Genomic DNA, 19,391 nt, shown 5'->3' with positions numbered 1-19,391 from the left:
TAACCTATCTTTTCTAAGGTGCGGCCATTACCACCATAGAAGCTCACAGTTGCGCGGAGAGAGTTTGAAAAACTTCTTAAGCAGGGTATTTGCAGACCTTCAGACAATTGTTGGTCTTCGCTACTTCACATGGTCTCTAAATCCAATGGCGAGTGGAGACAATGTGGCGACTACAGACATCTAAATGTTCAGTGGATTTCAGGTCCATACCCTATCCCCCTCATCCACGATTTTGCCCACTCTATCGCAAACTGCCGCATTTTCTTGACCTTGGGTTTAGTCAAGGCACACCATCAGATCCCTGTAGTTCCCGAAGACATTCCGTTCCGTCTGATTGTGTGGTTTCCAGAGGCTGTTCAGGTGTTTAAGATCACCAAGCCACAGCTGGTTATGCTACATTTCTGGCATTTCCTCAGCTAGATGTACCCCTAGCCTCAGACATTGCCGTAGTTGTTGCTCTTCCCCAAAATGTGAATCAAATCTGGCAGTCGTTGAACTTCTTCTCCAAATAGCTGAATTCTGCTCAACAAAACAGCAGCACTTGTGATCGTGAGTTATTAGCCGTGTACCTTGCAATATATATTTTCGGTACTCCATTGAAGGCACACCGTTCACGTAGTTCACGGACCACAAACCACTCACTTTTGCTTTGAAACAAAATCGCGACAAAGCATCCTCACTCCAACTTGGCGACTTAAGGTATATCAGCAGTTCACTTCCGAGATTCAACACGTGTCTGGGAAACGTAGTTGCTGACGCTTTGTCACGTGTTGACGAAGCTAAGATCCCCGCCACCGTCGATTTTCCGGCAATCGCCGAGGCGAAGAAAGACAACGCAATTCTTCACAACTTGAGGACCAACTTTAAATGCAAATTTAGCGAGTTTCCTATCTTCGGCTTATCATCCAGTATATACTATGAGACCTCAGATAAGGGACCATGGCCACATATTCCGACCAATTTCCGAAGGGAAGTCTTCCACGCCGTCCATGATCGGTTAGTCACCGCAGAGTATTTTTGGCCGTCCATGAACAAGGACATTAATTCTTGGGGCAGGCAAGGCATCGCATGCCAAAAGTGCAAGACTACAAACCATGTGGAGAAAGACGTAGGAGTTTTCCCTCGGTCCATCAAGCGTTTCTATACCGTCCACCACGATATCATTGGCTCTTTGCGTTTCAGGTATTGCCTCATAATTATCGATAGGTTGACGCTGTGGCCTGAGGCGATATCTCTGAAAGACATTATAGCACAATCTTGTGCTGAGGTCTTCTGTCGAGAATGCAGTTTGAGTCCTCCCTTTTATCAGAGTTGGACAAACTCCTCGGCTTTAAACACCACCGGACGTCCAATGGGATGCCGAAAGGTGGCATAGGACTCTCAAGGCCGTTGTAATGGCCCAAGACGACCCTTTTTGGTCGCAGGTCCTACCACTCGTTCTACTTGGCCTCCGAACAGCAAATCGCGAAGAATTTGGTTCAAGTCCCACAGAGCTGGCGTAAGGGGAGAACGAAAATTGGTTTTCGGTGTCAGTAAAGTATAGAGTAGGAACCGGGCAGTGATGAAAAAAATAATACGCCTTCAGCACAAAGTAAATGTATAAATAATTAAACAAATCACCAATCGGCGAATAAATTTCAATTCTAGTCTTATATAAAATGCTATAAGAAATGTTCGTGCGACAGAATTATAATTTAAATAAAGTAAAAAAAATGAAGAATAATAAAACTATTATAGTAATTCTAATTACGTAATAGATTGCGAAAATTGTTTTCCGATGACACCGTCACCAAGATTCACACTTGGTGCGTCCGACACGCAAGTTGCTCGTTCACACTTTCATATTTGAAGTGCTGAGCTTCCGGTCTGCGTCCTGTTTCATATTTAGGATTCTTGTAACCGATTCTGCCTAGCTCACAAGCTATTTAATTGAGCACCACTCTTCAATGATAATGGGAATGGATTCTAAGCCCTGGGAAAAATGTTTTCCTCGCCACTTCTGGTGATGGATTTTTTTCAACTAGAAATCTCATTCCAAAATATCTGCGTTACCATTAGTTTTGGAATTAATAAGAGGAATAACATTGATATTTAATGCACTTCCTTATATTCGTATGCTTCTTTTATGTGCTTACGTTTTTATTTTATTGGTATTTCTAGGGAAAAAGTCAACGGTTTGGTCAGCTTTTATTATATTGATTGTAATCATAACTCTCCCAAGTCTACCTATTCCACACCTAATTACAAATTGACCACTGTCTACCACGATTCACTATCGGTTCCTATTCAATCTCTTCAATAAATCCAGGTAACTTGATTTTTTCGCAGCCAATCAATCTATGAAATCTGCATACATATATTGAGGTTTGGATTTCGTATTCTGTTACACGGGTATAGATATTGCACTGCAATTTAAGTTGGCTGCGCAGTAATTGAATCCGCAGTTGGCACCCCGAAACGTTTCGTCATGAAAGTGACATCTGATTCCCACGTTCGTCCGTGAATATTGGAATATGATAAACAAATCTCCATGATTATTAAATTTCATCAAGCGTTGTCCATTATCGGTATAATATCACAGCGTTTTGTCGGTTTTGCCTTCTGTTTTTATTCTTCATATGTTGCGTACGAAATTGCCATATGGCAGGTTGGGGTCTCTTCTGAAAGGAAGAGGAACCAGAAAAAGAAAACGAAAAGTTGGATAGCGGTTATATAGTAGAAATAAGAATGAGATTAAAAATAATTTGTCGGACTCATTTTTAAGGTTTTGTGTAAACATAAAACCTTATTAAAATCGGTTTACTGTGTCTGTCTGTCTGTCTGTCCGTCGCACGCATTTTTTCTCAGAGACGGTTACAGCGATTGATACCAAATCTGGTAGGAAGGTGGGAACTGTGAACGCTCACGTATATAGTGAATTACATCCTTTTACGTCAAATTTAAGGGGGGTCCCCATACATGCAAAAGGGGGGTATACATTTTTTTTTCATCAAATATATTCATGTGGGGTATCAAATTAAAGGTCTCGGTTAGTACATTTCGAAGCCGGTTTTAGTTTTGACATTGTTGGAAAGGTGGGGAGTGCGGGGGGTTGAAAGTGATCATTTCTTTAACGAACCCATTCTCAGAAACTACTTAACCGAAAAATCTGAAAAAAGTCAAGAGGCTGCCCCTATATGGTGCCCTTCAAAATGCCTTCCCTACCGATACCTGCTCAAATAAAGTTAATAATAGTAAATTACTATATCCCTTAAGTTCATCCTAGAATCTAGAAGCTTTCAGTAGCTTTCTACTAATGAAGGGCGTAAGTTGCTCCCGAAATATATATATATACATAATAAAGTAAAATTGTAGTTTGGAGTTAGCTACTAGTTTACCAATTTTAGACTTAACTACAAATAGAAGACAATATCTAACCTCACTACATATGCGTTCGAAACGTTATAGGCTTGCTTTACTTTGACTCTGGCTTATAAAGTAGCGATTTTAGTAAGCTGTAACAGATTGACCAAAAAACTGTTTTGGACCATTTATATAGAGCTGCATACAAAAAGCAGCTCTATGTGTGGGCCCCTTGGAATTGGAAATGTGATGGAGCAAATTAACATTTCTGACTGAAATAGATTAGAATCAAGCCATTTGAGAAAAATATCATAACTGGTGACAAAATTTGAGTTATGAATGGCAATCGAAAGAATCTCAAAGTTCATGGATAAAGGACGATCAGCTCTAAATCTTTCGTGAATCATGGATCAAAAGCAAAGAAGGTGACACTGTCTACGCTGTGGAACTAGAACTGGAGATGTGACCACTAAGGAAATTAGGCTAGTACGCTGGTTGCATTCACGAATAGAAAACATTCTTTTATGACCCATTCGAAATTCGAATATATAGAACGGGATTCAATCCTCTGATGCTCTGATCTCATCAGAACTTCTTCAATGGAATTAAACTGCCTTCAAAAGGAAAGTGTGCCTCTTGCTCTTTAACCGCCAATCATAAAAGTTCTTCCCATGGGGACTTTTGAATTCATGAGTAGTTATTGCACGATCCCCATATTCATCACATATCACTGAATCTTTCGATTTATTGGAATCTGTATTTCTTCGAAAATGAAACAGTTTGAAAATAAAGCTATTATTGGTTTTATAAAGTATCACTTCATCTATGTTTGTGCTGTTTTACATGACCTGAAGTCGTTTAAAAGGTGGAAATATTTGTCCATAGCCATTCAATAACATATAACATACGATTATGCGTGAGTACATTATGTTTGCTGTACATAGGTGCTGGCAAATATTAATTTTCCCGGTAAAGTAATTAGTAACTATTCTCGCAGTCGGTTTCAGTCTCGCTATTCATTATGTAAACAAATGTCTTGGAAAATAACGCCTTCTAGCATTGTTGTAATATTTTAGTGCTCATTCATTTTGTACACTATTAGTATGGGTGGCAACATATAGTTATATCTTCTACGAATAATATAATTTATGATCGAAGTGATGAAATTATCTTGATAGTGTTGACATCTTTTTAAGACTCGAAGACTATGAAAACAACTATGGAATGTTTTTGCCACCTTTCTCTACCCTTTCCTCACATGTTTGCCCTTTTTATCACGATAAAATGCCTACCAATTTGCATCTTTAGAAGCGTACTTTCTATCAGAGTATGCTTCGTTTTTGTTGCGTTTGCGCATTCTTACTCCAGTTTATTTTATTATTCCTATTTATACGATTATTAATGCGAGATACAAGGAAAGGATGGGGATGACTCCTACTACTATTGAATTCAGGATTTCTCCCTTTACTTCTTCTGTTAATCGGTTTGGAGAACTTTTAAGGTAATTTATACGGCAGTATTACAAAGGAAGTCGATTTCGTTACATGGCAAAAACGCACTAGACAATATTCTGAATTTAAGTCCAATTTTCTAATGAGCGTGGCTACAACGACCATACGAGTTGACCAATGTCAACCACGAAAGCAGAATTATTCCAAAAACCTGAAAACAAGTCGGGAATTGGAAGCTTGGCGCTTCAGGTATCAAAGGCTTTGTGTGTTTCCTATGTAAGAATAATTGAATGTACTTTTGCCCTATTTTAGGATGATACTGATATTCAGTCTTACAGGAAATTTGCAGAAAAAAATAACTTTGAGTTATTATAACTTCGTTAGTATTAGTGCGATTCCCAACAAACTTGGAAATATTATGCTCTTCATCATAACTTATATTACCGCCAAATTTGGTAGTCCTAGGATAAACTTAAAAGGGTTGTCAGTCAACTTCTAAAAAAATTAGTATCAACAAATATATTAATATACTATTATTAACTTTATTTAAACAGATATCACTATGGAGGGTATTTTGAGGCCTAGAGACCATATAGTGGCAGTTTCCTCATTTCTTTTCTGATTTTTCGGTTGAGTAGTTTCTGAGAACGGATCCGTGCCAGAACTTACCAATTTCCAAGCCCCGCCTTTCCTCTCTTTCATCAAATGTCAAAAATAAGACCACTTTGGAAACTACTAATCGAGGCATTTCATTTGATACCCATGCGATGATAAAAAAAATCTAATCCCTCCCCCTTCATGAGTATGGAGGCCCCCTTTAAGCTCAAAGTAGAAATATATTACTCACTATTTGCGAGGGAATTCACAGCTCCAGTGGTGCATAAGGCTTTATCCTGTTGACTTGTTGGTTGGTTCCCTGTACTTTTCGAATTCAAAGACCTATTGGCCGCGTTGCGTCGCGTAGCTTAAATGGGGTCGTATATTAACAGTGGTGGTCACATACTCACAAATAACAAAACAGAGAAAATTGGCGCTGAACTTTATGTTACCATTGGAATATCTATATTAGTGAAGGTAAAGCAGTGAAGATGCTGTTGATGCTTCGGGCAATATATAGCTCGTCCTCAGTAGCCCTCATATATAGCTCTGTTGTGTACTGGTATGTTCCTAAACAACAGGCTACAATACGCCGGAGCTGTACACCAAAGCTATAAGGTAATATTCTGGCTCCATACTGTAGCCTCTGCCCATTAATGCAGATGGACAGAGTTCGATGACCGGTCAGACTGAGAACCTTGGTTTGTTGGTGTCCCAATCCTACTTGCATCTCTTTCCAAATCCAGAGGTTCATGACGTGGTATTTGGCGCCATCATATCTCGCTTGTGTCCGGATAGCTGATTGGTTAGAACACAAGGTTGTCGTACGGAAGGTCGCTGTTCAAATCTCAAATTCGTATCGTGATTTGACGTCGTATACCAATCGACTCAGCTGTGAATGAGTACCTAAGTCAAATCAGGGTAATAATTCTTGGGTGAGCGCAATGCTGGTTACTTTGCCTCCTATAGGGTACTGTAACCCTGTAGTGTACCGTTACGATCTTGAATGAAGTGCTCTAACACACTTCAAAGCCCTGATTCAATTGGATTGTTGCGCAACGATTATTATTATTATAAGTCGCTCTAATAATAGCTGTTAGTTTTTCCGAAATGCCCCTCTTGCAACGGGCACACGAAATATACTGCCTGTTCGAATTCGATGAAGAGTTTGTGAATCTCTCTGCGCAGTTTTAAAAAACAATCCGTAGACTGTTGATGCGGTGAATGCAGGAAGGTAGAGGGCGGAAATCAGCCTGCTCTCTATCGGGCAAACTTTCGAGATGCTCTTTAATGCATACGGGTTGACTCTGAAGCTCTGAGCTGACTAGAATCTGCTTCCTTTGCTTTCTCAAAAACCCACTCTATTATTCACACTTAACGTTTTATTTACACTTAACAACGTAACATTCGAATATTCAAATTGAACCTATAACCGTCATCGTCCTAAAATAACTCTAGAATTGGACTGACTTTGAGGACGGAGCACAGGCCCTTTTATACATCACTGAGTATTCAATAAAAGTACACAAATATTTTGCAAGAAATTTACTACATTGATGAGGAGCTCCTTACTGACATTCGAGCCGTTTGTCTGCATAAGGGTTTTCGGGATTATGCCTTCCATCTGAACAGACCATAGACTTTGATTTGAATAAAAAAATGCTGACAAAACTCATTGTAACACTCTAGAGGAATATCTTCATTTTACATTCGGGCCATTATAAGTCAGAGAAGGTCGTTTTGACGCGGCCATGCTACTGCTTCCCTCAAGTATGCAAAGTGAAATCAAGCAAAGAGACTTCAAGAGCACGATAGTATCGGATCTAGAAAGGCAGATATTCTACTGACGTGTCAACTGTCCAACCTTCATAAATGTGGAGTCAGTGAACTAGGCCTGAAAGCCATAGAGGTCTCTGAAGTCGTTTTCTTTAAAATTGGCCGAAAAGTGCAAAGGTACGACCACATCTACGGGACGTGGCCACAAGCTGCACTAAATGTCAGAATATCTTTATATGATTTCGTGGGCCGCAATACATATTTGAGCGACGCTACGCTGTGCAACATTCAGTTAAGTGACGCGGCCAAGTTGCCTGCCAGAAAATATTTTGCAGTGTCGCGTGTCATTTCTATATAGTAGGCTCATTCGATTGCTGTGATTTTGTCAATTTTGGTTTATACTCACCTGTTTAAATGCAGTTGGCTGTCGCTCTTGTGAAATATGGGCATGCCGCCGATAGTTGTGCTGAATGTAGTGTCGCGTGGTGTAGCGTAAATGCGGTAGTACCTTAAGGGATTCATCCCGTGTGAAGGCCATTTTTTTTTGGCTTTTTTAGAAATTTGTTGTGAAGAACTGGATAAAGATACAAATACGAATTTTTCACCGTAGATTTATTAATATCATGAGCGTGCATAGTAATTTTGCCATCCCGATCGCATAGTTCGTTATTGAAATACAGAGCAATTTATACACCCATTTCCAAAAAAAGGTGCTTTTCTAGAGCTATGGAGCGCTTTTCTAGAGCTAGAGGGCGCTGCGATCATCTTAAAGAAAAAAATAAATGGCATTTTACCGTACAGACTTAACTACAGTCCGCAAACTAGGATTATTAAAAAATATTAAAAGCTAAATTTTTGGTGCCGTGTTAAACTTTTTTTTGTGAATTTTGGTGTTTTTTCACGGCTTCTTCAATAAATAAAGGAAAACTACTGAATGAATTGGAATTATCCTAGTTTGCGGATCGTAGAAATATGTTCTAAATAAGTCGTGAAAATTTCAAAGAATTTAGTTGAATATATTTTGGGCTATGGTGGCAGCCGATTTTCAACAATGAGTTTCGAGAAAATGCATTTAAAAAGTATAATGCGATTTTTTGCTATAAAACCTTAACTGGCCATTAATCTGCTATACCTAATCCATAAACCTTAGGTTTCTTGAACAAACATATGTACAGTCTTGGCTTCAATTCTTGTCCTTTTAGCGAAGTCATTTGAACATCATTCGGACCGATAAATACGAGCTTTATTATGGCAATCGACATAAATCTGGCATTTGATTTATCACGTGTTTAACACTATCATTTCCGAACGACTCCGAATATCAAAAAATCAGTTTCCCCATATATTCTACACTATATCTAGATTCAGTTGATGCACAAAAAAAAATCGATTCCCCGGATCCGACACACGGGATGACCTCCTTAAGGGACATGTCTTCCTTATGATTTGCGTCAAAGTATAAATTTAACATTAGCATTTCTTTATAGTTCTATTTAGAGGAAGAGCCATAAATAGACAGAAGATATGGCAAAACATTTTAGCGCGTATAGTTTTCAAAAAATTATCAACATCAGGTGAAAAAGTCATTTCCAGAAAAACGCGAATACATACCGCGCTGACTGAGCTGAAAAGGCGAAATTCGATATTACCAGAAATTGAGGGATTAGAATTGAAAAATGAAAAAATAATTACTTCGTAAATTCCTAATCCACTGGAATAAAAATATATTTCCATCTATATAATATAAATTCATTACAGTCTTATTTCGCAATTATAAAAATAGAGAAAATGCAACTATAGTCCACTTGCAAATCCCGCGAAAGTAGGAAGCGTCATCTAAAACAAAAGCCACCAAACCACGAAATTTGATATTTTTTTAATATCCCTTTCTTTATGCTGAAATCCAAATAATAGTAGAATAAATTTATACATATATGTATGTACGGATATGAATAAAACCCTTTTAACCATAAATATTTTCTCTAATTACAGCGCATGCAGTAGGAGACAAGTCCGCCAACAACAATAGTGCCAACAATTAAGGGGAAATAGTATCCAGTGTCAGATCAATCAACATAATAATCGCCGATCATTAAAGCCATATCTCGGTGCCATGTGCCTCTATTCTGCCTGTACTTCCATCATGCAACTATCACGTTAATGCAATCCCTAGTCTTTTGCTGAAAGTTCTTTTATGCAATCGTGTACATGTGCGGTTTAAGCGGCACCAGAGGATAGATTAAATCGCCGGTAGTCTATCAAGTGATCTCAGCAGAAATCTAGCATATCTACGATAGTTCCGCTTCTAATTGAATAGTGAGGCAAAGGAGATCCAGTGATCGTGCGCAAAAGTGTTTGAGAAAAGTAAAAAGATTGCGACATCTTAAGTACATCGAACTGGAGAAAGATATAGATTCCTGGGTTCAAGTGTTTTCATGTGTTTCTTGTGTTTCCCTGTAGAAAAATATCTTGAAAATTCATACAGAAGTTCCTTGACGTTCTTCTTACCCAGTAAATGCAAGATCTCTGTTTAGTTCAGCAAAATTAGAAGATATCGTACATAGTTCAGATATCTTACTTGTCTTAGGCCTTCAACTCCATCGAGATTAAGTGGCTAGACATTACATTACACAGTATTTCGCTGATGCATGTAATAAGCCAGAAGTCCGGCTTCAGCAGATAGATTCGCAAACATCTAGCTTGCGAATCCTAATTACAACTTTAAAATTAACCAGATATTCAACGGAATTCAGAACACCGACACAATGGATGGCGGATATATAAATGAAGGTAAGAAATCTTTTATGGTACTAGGCTTATTTTTTTGTGAAAATTGAAAATAATAGTACTACTAATACTGTACTAAATTTCCTCAGAGTATGTGGAATGCAGTGTCAGTAGAATGAAGTAAATGTTATATTTCCCAGCCCCCTATCCCCTCATATTTAGCATAAATCTATATCTTGCTAATAATTCGCTAATCTCGGATATAATTTCTCCATAACATGCAATACCAGACGATTCGGATTCAATAATGGAAGGTACAGGTAATTAATTGAAGACACTACAATGAAAACTTGAGGACAACATTTTGTTTATCTCCGCGTTTTTACCCTCGATTCTGCTCCACAATTTTTATCTATTTCCTGATAAGGTTGTTTTCATACATATTTCGGTTGCCTTGATTTATTTTTTCCGTTCTTTTTTCCTCCGTTGTTGACATTTCCTAATTTCCACTATAACTTTCCGTAATTTCAAGACAAAACACATCTAGCAACTAGTATAGGCGTCAGCGTACCGGCCGGTCACATCTAACAGAAAATTACATAGTTTCCAAGCTATTTTCAGCTTTGTTACGTTTCTAGCGTCGTAGTCCTGCTATGTAATTGTTTCACATTATTCTTATCGATAGTAAACTCTTTCAATTTGTACGTTTTGTGAGCGCTATACCGCGCTACTTATGTACGAACATATCATGCATTTAGTATGGATTAATGCCAGATATGACGGTAAGGTTAGAGGTCAATTAATTTTGTAATGGAATGAAACTCATGACATAATTAACTGTGAGCTACTGCTCCATGCAACTGAGATATATACATACATATGTATGTACTTATTTAGAAATATAGTAAATATTTATGAAGCATATGAAGCTGTGATGTTCTCCGTTCGAATTCCAGAATGAATTCCAAATATGCGAGATTAACATTGTTTACTAAAGCGGTTGATTGATAAGCGATTGATTTGGAAGTATTTCTTTACATTGAGGTGTGCGAATGGTATTCATTGCATCATAAGATACAAACGATTACTATTTACTACCTATTTCTAATTACTAGTTAGGTTAGATTGTTTTCAGAAGGGAAAAAGTTTTGTTACTTTACAAGGTCTGTTTTAAAGTTTGAGTAAAATAATACCTTATTAAAATCGATTTACTGACCTGTCACACGCACGTTTCTTAGAAGCGGCTGCACAGTGTGTGTATGTCATGTGGAGCAACAAATGAAAAGTCTTGTTTAGTACTTTGCAAGTTAGCATCAACCCTAGTATTTTACAGTGATCATATTTTTCACGGAGTGTTTTTCAGAAGCTACCCAACCAACTAATTTGGAAAAAATCACGAAATAGCCACTATACAGTATTTTGGCTCTGAGATACCCTCTATATTAACATATGCCCAAATAAAGTGAAGCTTCTTCTTCGTCAGCTTTGGTTCCGTTTAAAAGTGTGCTCTGTCATTTCCTGATTTGGATGCAACCACGAGGCGCTGTTCGTTGTATTTTATAGTCAGTCAACACAGAACCTGAGAGTTGCGACTTGAGATCTTCCTTGATATGTCGATCACAAAGAACACTGCACTTATGTGTGAGCAATTTCATAACGCAGTTCACCATTGTGTGATAGGATTGATCTGAGATATTTAAACCGCAGGTCACTGCTACTGACAGTGATAGTGCTATGGCGACACACGTCTCATAACAGGCGCATCAAATGTGCGAAGCGCATCGCATTCGCGAACCGTGCATTGGACGCAACCATTGGTGGGATCTCACTTCGCCCCAAGTTTAGCATGCCAAGATAGCAGCTGATCCGGCGATTGTCAGCGAGTGAGGAGGCTAAGCTGACTTACGGCGATAAGGTCCACGAGGTGCACGCGCGCCCCTTGGTGGCAGAGGTGTCACGGGACATAACCGCCGAACAATTGGCGGAACTACGAAGCTCGATAGTGACAATGCCGGCCACAATTTCGTTCGAAAGGTAGATACCAATCGTAGTCTGCCTCCTGGAAAGGGCGATCGGGTTGGCGCACCTGGCGCTCAAAGGACTCGACTGTTTGCTGGTATTATCGCACCACAAGCAACCAAATGTACCATTCTATCCACTTTTTGAACTCAACAAAACTAGTTTCGTTGGGAGCCACGGTGACGGCTAGTCGATGCACAGTACGTTGGTTTTTTATTAAAACCGACGGAAGTGTCGGTTTTCCGAGTAACCTACCCAAATAAATTGATTCCACAAAACCTTAAGCTGGCCGACGGGAACTCCTCCTCGATACACCCGGCTACAGGCAGTTGGACGCGAGTCTGAGCTTGCGCCGAAGGTTCTCATGGGTTTCGTTCTAGCGGATATCAGAACCTCCATTTTAGGCGCGAAATTCCGCGTGCCGCAATTCTGAACGAGCTCGCACGGGTCTGTCTTATGAAGTCCTATGTCCTGCTTTTTTTTACGGAAATACTTCTCGATTTACAACAGGTTACGAGCATAAACTTATAAGTAGCGTGAATAATTTGCGCTCCACATGGCATTCAGCTATCTCTAGACGGCTCCCACCAAGCGTATCTCAAAATAGATAGCCTTCATTTTACCGGTCATTCGCTTTTGAAAGGGAGAAACAGGTTTATTTTAAACTGTTTTCAACCTTTCACAAGCTGATGAGCGCAAGTATTTCAATTTATTTCGAATAGATTTCCACGTTTGTGACTTCCATAAAACGACACTTTTAATACTTCATACTCCGGTATGGGAAGATAAGGATTACAATTTTTATCTGCCATGATATCATCTTCGTCTGATGCAGGTTGTGGTTGGCCGGTTTAAATTAATGTTTCTCACGTGTCATATATAGTTGCCATTCACCCATTTTAGGGCATAGCGCGTCAACGACGCCAACATGCCATCATACCCGGTCCACTGAAATGCGCTTCAATTCCTTCCAGGACTTCTCCAGACATTCCCACTCGTCCTCTACTGTTCTGCACCAAGTGCCCTTGAGGGGACCCACTCTTCAGTCATCTTGGGAGCGTGGGTTCCACTGCACGGCATAGCCAGCAATGCAATTGTCCTTCTTCCTTAACATGTAGCCTATCCATTGCCACCTCCGACTTTTGATTACTTCACACATGGATAACTGGCCTATGCCCGGACTAAGTTCTTTGTTTGAAATAAAAATCATGCCAGCGTACCACGATGATACATCTCTGAATAGTCTTGACGAAAGCTAAGACATTTAGAGTAACAGTAAGCGTAGTTTCCACGTACTACTCCTAAATACAACACAGAAAGAACACCAGCAGTGAACAATCTCCATTTAATCTGAGATAAATGAAATTTCAGATTTTAGACAAGACAGCGAAAGCAAATCTAGCGCCATTAATGTGTCGGGCAACGTCCTGTTCGGGGCAACCGTCGGCAGAAACCACGCTTCCTAGATTTACAAATGGATCAAGGCATTCGATACTCTGCTCATGGATGGTGATAAAGTGCGATGAACCGTCAGACTGAGAACCTTGGTTTTGTTCGTATTGATATTCAGTCCAACTCTGCTCGTCTCTTTATCCAAATCCAGAGTCATCTGGCAAAGGTCCATGACTAGGTAAGAGAGCAGACATATGTTATCAGCCTAGTCGCGGTGTTTGTGGAAAGATATGGTCCATTGAACGTCCTCCTTGTAAAGCAGCACGAACGGCATCACCGATAGCGAGAAGAAATTCTTTTGGTGACAAGATGCAAGATGGCGGACTCGAATCACTCCTATTTCGGTCAATACGTGACATTTTGCGCCATTATATGTCGCTCTGGCCTATGCTGGCATAGGGAAGAATCAATCGAGCAGGCGGCGCGAAATCTTGGGCTGGACATCAATGAAGTAAGACGAAATACATGCTGACAACGTCAGCACCAAAACCAACCAACCATTAATATCAAATCGCACTGGCCAAACGAGAATAATAAAGATGGGAGGTTACAACTTCGAGACCGTAGATAACTTCCCCTATCTAGGGCCGAAAATCACAACCGATAACAGCTACGATGATGAAATCCGCGCACGGTTGTTGGCAGCCAACTGTACTGTACAAGACAATAACCTTGTCAGTCTTCATGTATTCCTGGGAGTCTTGGGGTCTTAACAAGAAAAATTGCGAACTCTTAGCAGCACTGGAGAGAAGAATCCTCTGAAGAATTTTTGGTCCCCTACACGAGGATGAACAATTTCGCAGTCTACATAACGACGAAATCTGAGCAATACTACGATCATCTGCTTGTGGATAAAATCCGGCTAATTAGGTTACGGTGTGCGGATCACTTAATCCGTATGAATGAGGATGATCCAGCCCGGAAAGTCTATAAGGGCAATATCTATGGTAGAAAAAGAAGACGAAGCAGACTCTACCTGAGGGTGGTGGCGTAAGTCAGGATGCCAGACAGCTTTTAGATAAAATGAATTGGAGTGCGTCCGCGCAAAACCGGCATGGAGTTTCTTATTACAACGGGCCTATACCGGTTACCGGTTGTTGCGCCGTTGATGATGATGAAACACAAAATCACACTTATTTTTCATTATAATCGCAATCATAATGTTGCTCTGATAATAGCTATTAGTTTTTCTGAAATGCCTCTCCTGTGCATGCCAGATATACTCGCGGTTCACACTATCGAAATCTCTCTCGAAATCAATGAAGAGTTGGTGAGGCGAAGATCTAAATACCGTGCAGTGTTCCAAAATGACCCGTAGTGTGTTAATGTGGTGGATGCAGGAAAATCCAGGGCAATCTGCTCTCTGCCGATTAAGCTTTCGGGATGTTTTTATTACGTTCCAGTATTATTTAGTGATTCGGTACGAATAGAACTAGCAGATCTGCAGTTATTCAAGGTGCAGCGGTAAATAACTCTGGCGGGAAACCATCCAACCCAATGGCTTTACTCCTTTTGAGTGCGTTGATGGCCGAAATGATTTCATGTTACGGTGACTAGAGGCATTTCATCTTCAAGAAGAGAAGGGTGATGAAGTGTTCTTTCCTCCTCATTTCCTGCTCGTCATCGTAGATAAGCTGTCGACTATTAACGTCGTTCACAGGACCATCTAAAGATTTGCGACCACATGAAAGTTCTTTCGTAATAGGATATGCACTTCTGAAATTATTGCTTTCTGCGCCATCTTTCGCTTCTTGGACCAGCAATATAACAAATTCCCTTTTGTCATCGTACACACTACGTTGGACTTCCTGGATGATGCATGGAATCGGAGTTAGACCACGCTGCGCCCGGCATCACCCACGACCGTCAATAGAGCCTTCAATCCCTTCCGTTCATCGATCCGCTTCCACGATTTCAGCCAAAGCTTATGATGCCCTTACCACTTGGTCCAATATTTATCGATATTCTCAAGCGAGCTACTTAATGCATGTGCCACCCAGTTAGCAAAATTGCTCTCCTATTGTGAGGCGACGGCTAGATCATACACGGTCGATGTTGAACTTGGGAGGGGGCGTCGCAACCCTCCAGCCTTGCGAGAACATCAGATGGGATCTCTTTCAAGGCCGATGTCAACTCATCTCTTATTACACACATCCAAAAGACAACCCATAAATCTGCTGCTGATCGCAAACTGGTCCATCAGATTGCTCGTACGGTGTCGGTCATTTGAAGTCCTATTGACCTTATGGCAAGCTCTGTGCTCGAACAATGTGCCATCAATAACGCGAGGATGAAAACTGCGGAAATGTACAAATCTCCCACCATTATCCTTACGGTCGCCGAGAACGTGTTTCCCCTTCACATTTTCGAGAAAGGCGTTGTCAGAGCCCACCTTGGCATTCAAATCACCTCTGACAATCACAATGTCACCTTTAGAAAGCCTCTCATAATTGCTCGTAGAAAGCATCCTTCTTGGTTATATCGGAAATTTCCGTCGGTGCATAGTCCTATACAATTACGGTGCTCCTTAACCTGGACCAGAATTTTGCAGTCAGAAATCTGTCAGAAACCGGCTCTTCGGTGGAGAGAGTGCGTCTTGCGAAAACCGTCAGAAACAACCTGAATTCGTGTCTGCTTCCACTTGGCGTTCCGAAGTACAAAAGCATAGTGCCATTTGTACAGTAAGAGGAGAGGAGTACGCTGCAGTGTCTCAGCATCTTACTTCTCTTAGGCCCAAAATGTCCATCGTTGGAATTCCCGCTTGTGTTGAAAGCAAGCATTCTGGGGACCCTCGTTACCGTTGGCCGTCCGTTTTCGATAGTCACAGTATGACGCAATAAAGTATGAAAAGGTTGTTAGCCCACACATTTGTATCCCTTTTAGCCGCTATTTATGGTAATGGACGACCTATTAGGTGCCAGCTCATAGGGCGTATTATAAATACACCAACAAATAGACCCCGAGACTCGACAGTCTTCTTTGACACGGAGCGACTACGACAAAGTGTTCTAGAGAATGTTGGGATCACTGTCTGTCGCATCTGGTCAAATCTGATACATTTGTTTTCTTCAAATCGTAGTGCTTGCATTCTATGTTGTGTCGGATAATGTAATTTGAACTCAGTTCAACCAATCTTCGACCTCAAATGTGAAAATGAATCGTGCGTTTATTTATGTATTACCACTAAAAACAAACTTTAAATGAGTAATGAACGAAGGCGATTCTCTCAGTAATTATGGAAGAACTAGCTAGAGATTACCTAAGTTCGATAAAGCCATGACATGATAGAAGTTATATCGAATTTGCAATCCATAGACAAGATATGGTTTCACGGTGAACGCTGCGTACCATCTCAGACCATCAGACAGATACTATGTACTCGTATGCGCCAAAATGGGGTGAGCTGTGCATACTTACATATGGTAATTACACTTGTTCAAACATTATTGACGAAAGAGATGCGAATTATGAAAATAACGTGAGATTATTAACTCGCTCACATCAAACATAACTGAGAGATAGAGTAGTAATCAAACGTACCGTAGAATAAAAATGACAATTATTTTAGTTTAACTGTTGGGATTACCAAAAATTTAGCTGTTTGGATAACTATCAAACATGCACATTTTGTGGATGAAGAACATGAAAGTACTGGGGGTTTAACGTGAGTACCTGCCCTGTAGGCATAATCCCAGGTTCTTCTCCGAACACGGATTGATTTTAGGACCACAATCAGAGCCCCGCCATGCAAGCACAGCGGTCCTGGTTTATACTGAGTGCAGGCTCAGCATTCATACCAGTGGATGCGAGGCCCTCTGCCGCAACTAAGGGGTACGGCACCCGAGTTGTAACGCGCAACTCCACGCTTGAGCTCCAAGGAGCTCTGCCCGCGATGTAGGCATAACCAGAACGACCATGAAACTCCCACTAGGGGGCCAACCGCAAATAACCGGACCGAGGACACATCCTCCAGGAATTCTCCTGGAGCATATGCTCTCAGAGGGCCGTCTAGGTTCCCATGGTACCAGATAACCGTCGGTGAGGCTTCGTGGCCGAAGCCACTTCAGATGAGTCCCTTGCAGACTCGGGTCTGATCGCCCTCCTCGAGTACGTGGGGACGGAACTCCCCAACGGGTTAACTGGTGGATGAAAAACAATAACATTCAACGTTCACTGCCGATGAACATAATTTCTGGAGTAGATTCATAAAGGAAGGAAGGAAGCTTACAGGTAGCAGACTGGCCTACACAAAGTAGGATGGTTTATTCGAATACAAACATGCTTTATCGTAATACTGTGGCCACATTAATTGATAGAGGACCAACTGAATATATGCTGCACGAAATTTGGTGGAAATGTTGGAACATTACTTGAGGACGAGCAAGGTTAAGCAAGGATCCCAAAACATGCACAAGCCAGGTGGAAAATTTAATGAATATATGCTGCGTGCTCCTATTTCTATACCATGAATATTGCCCCATTTCTGAAGATAGTCTCATAAGAAAAGTAAGTTATAATTTTCTCATGAGAAGGTTTCGGGAATTATTTCAGTTCACAACGTCGAGTAAATGATTCATATTGAACATTTGCTTCCTTTTCTGTTCAATCGAGATTTTTCTTCCAGAATGCAGCTCTACAGACGTTGCACTTTATACACACTTCAAAGCTCATCAGTATTTTGATTGATGCATTTTATATATAGAACAGACTTAATGGATCACAAGTTCATAGGAAGCTGTTCAATTGATTACTTGTGATTGGGCGTATCATCTATTGCGCTGTCTAAAAATCTTCACAGGCCCTTGGTCATTAGCATTAATACCATTTGCTATTCTGCCACTTGTTTCTAATCAGTTACCACCCTATCACGAGTGCATGTTTAACTTGCAACCTTCGACTTTTCGATTTACGACTTTTTAATTTGCCTTCTTCCATGCTTCAAGAAAATTGTATTTGTTATTTAATTCAAATGAGATTTCAATTCATCCCATGGATCAGAAGTCAGATGCTTGATTCTTCATTGCTTGTAGTTCCAACAACCTAGCTAAGCAGACAAATGCAGTTCGTGTGATTCAACATTGTGTTCTCAATTTTCTTCTCACACGAACAGTAACATTTGTTATCAGAGAGCGCTGTTTTTGAGTCGGTCAAAAAGATTAATCACTTCTGGTGTTATTACAAGATTCCTAATTTGATAACAAGTTGGAAACAGGAAACCCGGCACTTCAGGTATGAACGATTTTGTGTTCTCGCATCTTTTATGGAAGACTACATATGTATATGGGTTGCGGCGGTTTTATTTGTAAATTTGCGCGAAAGAAACTATTATGACGAGTTGGCTAGTAATAACTTTATTAGCAATAGTGCGGTTTTTGTAAAACTTTCCAGTATCATACTCCTTATTGTGACCTATATTACTGCAATCTTATGATTCTAGCAAAAAACTTGAGGCGTTTTTAGTATATTCACATAATGAAATACTATTGCTAAATTTATTTGTGCCGATGGAGGGTACATATTTTGAAAGTTAAAGGTAATATAAAGGTATCACCTCTTTCTTTGCAAATTTTTCAATGGGTGATGTTTCTGAGAATGGGTCCTCGATTTCACTGTACTCTGCCTAGTGTTTATTGAGTGGCTTTTCTTAGAACTTTGCAAATGAACTACTATTCTCTTTCTTTTCCACCACAAATAGTTGCGGCGATTATGGGGAATTAGATAACCCCATCTTAGCGGTATGGTCGCCTATGGGCCAATCATCGTCCAGTTTGAGTCTCCCACAATCAAAAGTTCTAAACGATTCGTCCTCATGCCAACTTCATTTAGTTAGTTACCATCTTTGATAGCAGATCCTCTGCTCTTATCATAGATATTTTCCTTATAGACTTTGCGATGGGTCCATCCTCGTCTAGTCAGATCAAGTGAGACATCCATCGCAGTATCGCTCAAAGATTTCATCGTTATACAGGCTTCCTAATCGCCAATTGTCACGTAGGAAGTTAAAGATTTAATGCAAGATCTTCCTCA

General features: G+C 40.3%; 1 protein-coding gene across 2 annotated transcripts in view; it reads left to right on the top strand.

Moving 5' to 3' along the window:
- The window catches only part of LOC119650768 (aminopeptidase N), a 221,229-nt gene that overhangs the window by 39,672 nt on the left and 162,166 nt on the right, over positions 1-19,391 (top strand). The window contains exons 2-3 of one of the 2 annotated variants that reach the window (XM_038053870.1): positions 9,159-9,956; positions 10,184-10,207. In XM_038053870.1, the coding sequence (XP_037909798.1) occupies positions 9,932-9,956; positions 10,184-10,207 (49 nt within the window). In that variant the 5' untranslated portion in view covers positions 9,159-9,931. The remainder of the gene's footprint in view (positions 1-9,158; positions 9,957-10,183; positions 10,208-19,391) is intronic. The other variant, XM_038053871.1, reaches the window with a different exon arrangement.

Source organism: Hermetia illucens, chromosome 3 (genome assembly GCF_905115235.1).
Source record: "Hermetia illucens chromosome 3, iHerIll2.2.curated.20191125, whole genome shotgun sequence".
Taxonomy (NCBI): Eukaryota; Metazoa; Arthropoda; class Insecta; order Diptera; family Stratiomyidae; genus Hermetia; species Hermetia illucens.
Note: the sequence above shows the minus strand (reverse complement) of the source record. Positions and strands in the feature narration are given on the sequence as shown.